The 6,000-nt window shown below is 35.4% G+C and overlaps 1 protein-coding gene across 1 annotated transcript in view; it reads right to left on the reverse strand.

Annotated features, from left to right (window-relative positions):
• PRKD1 (protein kinase D1) overlaps positions 1 to 3,856 on the reverse strand; it is a 164,110-nt gene extending 160,254 nt beyond the window's left edge. The window contains exon 1 of the mRNA XM_089907541.1: positions 1,898 to 3,856. Within this exon, the coding sequence (XP_089763667.1) occupies positions 1,898 to 2,012 (115 nt within the window). The 5' untranslated portion in view covers positions 2,013 to 3,856. The remainder of the gene's footprint in view (positions 1 to 1,897) is intronic.
• Between the last annotated feature and the right edge of the window lie 2,144 nt (positions 3,857 to 6,000).

Below are 6,000 nucleotides of genomic sequence, written 5' to 3' on the forward strand. Positions count from 1 at the left end.
GAAAAGGGTTCAAAGGTTCAAGCTTCAAAATTGGAATCAGGCTGTTATAAAATGGCTCCTTTTAATTAGCAACCAGATAGCTACTGACAGAGTAGGAGAGGCTTTCCTGAGCCAGGTGCTGCGACAGCAGGTGAGGAAAAGGGCTGCCCTTAAATGCCCCCTCAGCACTGTGGCCAGGGACAAAGGAGAGGCAGGACACAGAACATAAAGGGTGGATGGCAAAAGAAGTGGAGTGTAGGCACAATGAGGTTCTCGGCTTGCAAAGATGGAGAGGAAAAGCAGAACGCTGATCCTTGTGCCCAGGGGCCCTCCAGAGGGCTGCATCGCGTCAACGTGGGGTAGAGCAGGTCTGGCTCATGGAGGGCGTGGGAATAACATGCAAACGGGCAGCACCTCTTCCCCACCTCAAGAACACTCACACACAGCTTGCATTCGATCTGTCTGGTACTACTCTGAAGGGCTTGATAACAAAAGTAAAATGAAAAGAAAAATAAATAATTTCAAAATGCAATCGTGAAAATATTCATATATTTCTGGACACGGCCACAGGGAAAAGACTCATAAAGCAAATTCTTTGCGAAGCCGCCTTGCTATGAGTCTAATATGAATCATGGTGAGAATAGATCTGGTGTATGATGTCCTTGAATAATTTATTTCAGGCAGCCCCTAGTGTTCAGAAACAGGAAACTTAAAGAACAACATGTCTAGGCACTAGTTTTGTGTGGCCAGGCTCGGTGAGCCAATGTCAAAAGAGCCAGAGAAAAGTAAAAAGGAGAACTCAAAGCAAGTGATTTCTACCCCCACCCCCCAAATTTAAAAAATGAAAACTTTTCCTTTTTTGGTTTGTTTAGCAACTGGCAAACTTATAAACAACAGGAAAATTGTTACTTTTATCTAGCTAAACCAAGTTGTTTTATAGGATCTATCTACCCAATGAAAGTGGGGCAATCCCAGGACCTGTTACAATGATAGATCAATACAGACAACATGAATTGGACTGAATCAAAACAAAGACCAAGTGAATTATAATCAGTGCATCCAAGTACTAGGCTCTGGAACTTGAGGAAATGAAGCCTAGAATCATTTTTAAAGCGAATGAATTTCCTTTAGTCAAAGGGATAGCAAGCAAAGAAGGGAGAAAGAGCAATGTAATCTGTGTTTCTCAATAATGACTCAATTTTAACAAAAATAAACAATAAAAATCTGTACCTCTTCAGAATATTGCACTGATCATTGTTGTTAGGATCCCTGCTACAGGTGTTCTCTGGCATTTTTTTAAAAAGTTAAATTTTTTTCTGTATCGACAGGCACAGTCTGATTACTAACTTCTAAATCCTAAACAAGAAATATAAATCTGGGCAGAGGGAAACGCAGCCATTTCTCAGGGAGTGAGTTAGATAAAGTCACACAGCATAGCCTGACCTGCTGTAACTCCTGAGCTCTGGTTTCCAACATGGTCTTGGCTAGTAGTTAATGGATTTCTGACTCGTCTAAAGCAATCGTTCCCTAGCCCTTGGCTTCCAGACACTCAGTACATTTGGGGCCCTGACATCTGTCTTAGCTTCACTATTGGTGAGTTTGTTTTTGTTGGCTTTTACTGCTCTTCCAGATGATCTGAGGTAATGCATGAAGGTATTCATGTGTGTTGTTGGAAGCCTGGGGAGAGCGTGAAGTTGGGAGAAGCGACTGGGACAGGACTGGCTAGGGAAACAGCCAATTCAAGGGAAACCTTTTGCTTTTTTCAAAATAATTTTGAAAGTTCATATAGACAGAGCCCTAAAATTTCCTCATGGGGCCGGGTTTGATGTACGCTTTCTATGATGCCTTAAAAACATATGGCCAAGAATTCTCCAGATACAAATTATTTATCTATGGATAGAGGGAAAAAGTATACTACCTGACAAGACAACTTCAATAAGATCGCCTTCCTGGATATCGCTAGCCGTTTTCACCAGCTGAAGGATGTTTTCAGAGGTAGGGTCGTGGCGGAAAAGCAGGATCTTATCATACATTCCATAGAAACCACATTCAGGGAACTGTAAATACAAATACCACAACAGGGTAAATGTCAAAATCTTCCTAAATTTAATCAAAACCAAATAAACAAATGTCAGGGCACCAACACAAGCTAATTAGAAAAGTTCAAAATATCTAGAACATCAAAAAATAAAAATGAATGGCCAAATTGATATTGACATGACTCCAAAGCAGGAGGAAAGAAATCACATATCATAAGGGCAATAATGACAAAATGATCTTCTAATTAGAGAGCAAGAAAACAAGAGAATCTGAGATAAGATTCAAAGAAAGTCCTGGCAGTAAGGCAGTTAAGAAATACAACAGGTGGTAAGAACTGTGCATTTTCACATGATTTATAGCAATTCAATTACATTAAAATGGGAGTTTGTTACAATTCCATTACAAATATTGTTGCAATTTATTTGCAAAAAAAAAAACAACGGTCAGTCCATTTTGGCATATTCAAAAATAAGAGATGACTCAATAAATCTAAACATGTTCTGTGTGTGGGCAGAGGTGTTATCTAGATTCTTTGATTCAGGAAAGCACCAGAGGAGACAACCCAACCCTCCCTTTTGTTGCTGCCCATACATTGCATTTAGTTTTCATGCAATCTAGGTTAAATAGACAAGTACAATAGCTAGAAGTCAATTCATTTTAAGTATACATAGCTTATATTCTCCTCACAGGGATAAATCCAAGAGTTTATTACTCAAGACTATCTCCCAATAGCAGGCATATAATGAAAGCTAAATGAATGATATTTTCTAATGAGGAACCTAAAAAATTCTGATATTAACAATAACTATTAGAATATCAACAATTAATATTATTCCTTTCATTTCCTCTCTTCCTTCTAATGCAAGAAAGTACTCTAAATTCAAACCATAGTCCTGGTTGTTGAATTCCATCTTAAAAGTAGAATTATTTGATCAAAGGGTAGGAACATCCTTAAGAATCTTAAAGCCAACTTCAAACTTATCACAAACCACAATCTCAGGAACAGTGTAAGCAAAGATCCGTCTGTATTAGCATTGAATATTTTTATTAAAACAAACAACCTAGGCTAGTAGGTATGTGAAAAGGGCTCTTTTCTTGTATATGATATTTTCACATAATTAGCAATTGTTATTGCTTTTATAAATTGATATTTGCCATGTGTGGAAAAAGGTCATAAGTCAAGGAGAGAAAATTGTCTTGTTCCTGAAACTTGTGATATTTCTGACACGTATGTTAATAAAGGTTGACTTTTAAGGAGCTACTGACATGAAGAAATGTCCAGCATATGAGATCTTCTGAAGATAAATACAATATATGATGCATTCGTCCTTATTTTTCTTATTAATAAAACTAGGGGCTACAATCATGTAAGACATTTTGTGTGAATTAAAAATAAGTATATACAAAACATCCTCTTGCTCTTAAGAGTCTGTTGACAACCAGGCTTAAAACTACTTCTGCATATCACTTAGTAAAGTTGGCTTCTGTAAAATAAAATGCAACAGCTGAAATGATGTCACTGCTTCCACTGCGCTAATTAAAACAAAAATAATAGTTCCTTTTTTTTTGTAATTTCTCCAATAATAATATTAGAGTGCAAGGAAAGGGAGAAACTAAAATACCATTTTCTAAACTACAGCAACAAATAGTTCATGTACTATTTTAAAAATCAACCTCATTTGATGTGTAATTTACAATAAATAAAATGGATATAAGTCTATGAGTTTTGACTCTTGCCCCGGCACACGTGAAATCAAAATCACAACCAAGCCATGAAACATTTTCATCAACCCCCCAAGTTTTATTGTACCCCCTGCAGTTGATGCTACCCACAATCTTGACTCAACACAGTTTTATTTTGTCAGCAAAGGTTAGCCAGCTATAGAATTTCATACAAATGAAATCATACAACATGTACTATGTACTCTTTTTTTGGCTGGCTTCTTTTGCTCATTATGTTTTTGAGACTCATTTACACATAAGGTATTTGAGATTCACCTGTTTTTATTATGTTATTACCATTTCATTATGTGGATCTAGGATAACTGCTTATCTGTGCACCCACAGATGGACATTTGTATTTTTCCCCCAATTTGTGGCTATTACAAATAATAAATCTATGAACATTTATGTATGAGTGTTTCGATGGGTACGTGGTTTTCATTTCTTATGAGTAAATATCTAGGAAAAGAATTTCTGGGGCGTATAAATATATGTTTGAGTATATAACTATCTTAACGTCAATAACACATTATACTTATTACTGGAGCTTTATACTAAGCATGAATTCAGTTAGTGTAAGCTCTCCATCTTTTTCCTTTTCAAGATTGCTTTGGATATTATAGGTCTTCTGAATTTCCATACACATTTTAGAATCACTTTGTCAATTTCTACAAAATAAATCTGCTGTGATTTTTCAATGATACTATATTGAAACATAGATCAACTTGGGTAGATCTCTATTTTAACAATGTGGAGACTTCTATTTTGTTATGAACAAGATGGCATATCGCCCTATTTATTAGTTTCCTTTAAATTGCTCTCAAAAATGTTTTGTAGTTTTCAGTGTACATGTCTTAGATATATTTGCTAGATTTATCTCTAAGTTTTTATATTTTTATGCTATTATAAATGGCTGATTAAAGTATAATAAACATACAGTAAAATTTGCCCTTTTTAGTGTGCAGTTCTGAAAGTTTTGAAAGATGTATACCATAACCACATGCTGTATATGTAGTATACACAACACAGCCAAGATACAAAACAGCTCCAGTCCCTATAGTTTGGTCTTTTCAAGAATGTGATATAAATGGTATCATACGGTACATACATAACTTTGAATCTGACTTTACTTAGTGCAGTGAAGCTGATATTTGTCCATGCTGTTGCATATATCATTGATCTACTCCTTTTCACTGCTGAGGATTGCTCCATTGTGGGTATGGATGGACCACAGTGTATCTATTCCTCAATCAGTGGAGGGGCATTTAAGTTAGTTCCAGTTTTTGACTACTACAAATAAAGGTGCTATAAATGTTCACTTAGAGGTTTTTGCCTGAACATAGTAAGTTTTTATTTTTCTGGGGCATATGGAAGTATCTGGATAACCTCATAAGGAACTGCCAAACCGTTTTCAAAGTGGCTATACAATTTTGCATTCTCACCAGCAACGCATGAGAGTTCCTGTTGCTCTGCATCTTTGACAGCACTTGGCTATGTTGGGTTGTTAAATTTTAGACATTCTAATAGGTGTATAATGGTATCTCATAGTCTTAATTTACTTTTCCCTAGTGACTAATGATATTGAGCATCATTTCTTGTACTTATTTAACACATACACACACACAGACCCACCTGCTCAATTCATTTGCCCATTTTAAAAGTTGAGTTATTTTCTTATTGTGGAGTTCTGATAGCTCTTTATATATTCTAGATAAAAGCTGTTCACCAAATACGTGTTTCACAGATATTTTCTTCCAGTCTGTGGCTTGTCTTTTCATCCCCTTAACATTATTTTCTTAAGTTTTTAATTTCTATGAAACCCAATTTATCAAAATTTCTTCATGGGTCATGGTTTTGGTTTAATATTTAATAAATATTTGTATAACCTAAGGTAACAGGTTTTTTCTTATGTTTTATTCCACAAATTTTATTGTTTGGGGTTTTACATTTGGGTCTATGATCCACTCTGAGGTAATTTTTTAATAAACAAATATGGATTGAGGTTCATTTTCTGCATATTCTGGAAGATGTGTATAAAATTGGTATAAATTCTTCCTTAAATGGTTGGTAGAATTCTCTAGCAAAGCCATCTGAGCCTGGAATTATCTTTTTTTTGGAAGGATTAAAATTATATATTCAATTTTCTTAATACATATATCACTACTTAGATTTCAATTTCCTCCAAGTGAGCTTTGGCATTTTGAATCTTTCAAGGAACCAATTCATTTCATCCAAGTTGCTGAATTTACAGGCAAAAAG

The sequence above is a fragment of the Delphinapterus leucas genome, chromosome 2 (genome assembly GCF_059928025.1).
Source record: "Delphinapterus leucas isolate spDelLeu-1000000601 "Yukka" chromosome 2, BTC_Dleu_Yukka2, whole genome shotgun sequence".
NCBI classification, from domain to species: domain Eukaryota; kingdom Metazoa; phylum Chordata; class Mammalia; order Artiodactyla; family Monodontidae; genus Delphinapterus; species Delphinapterus leucas.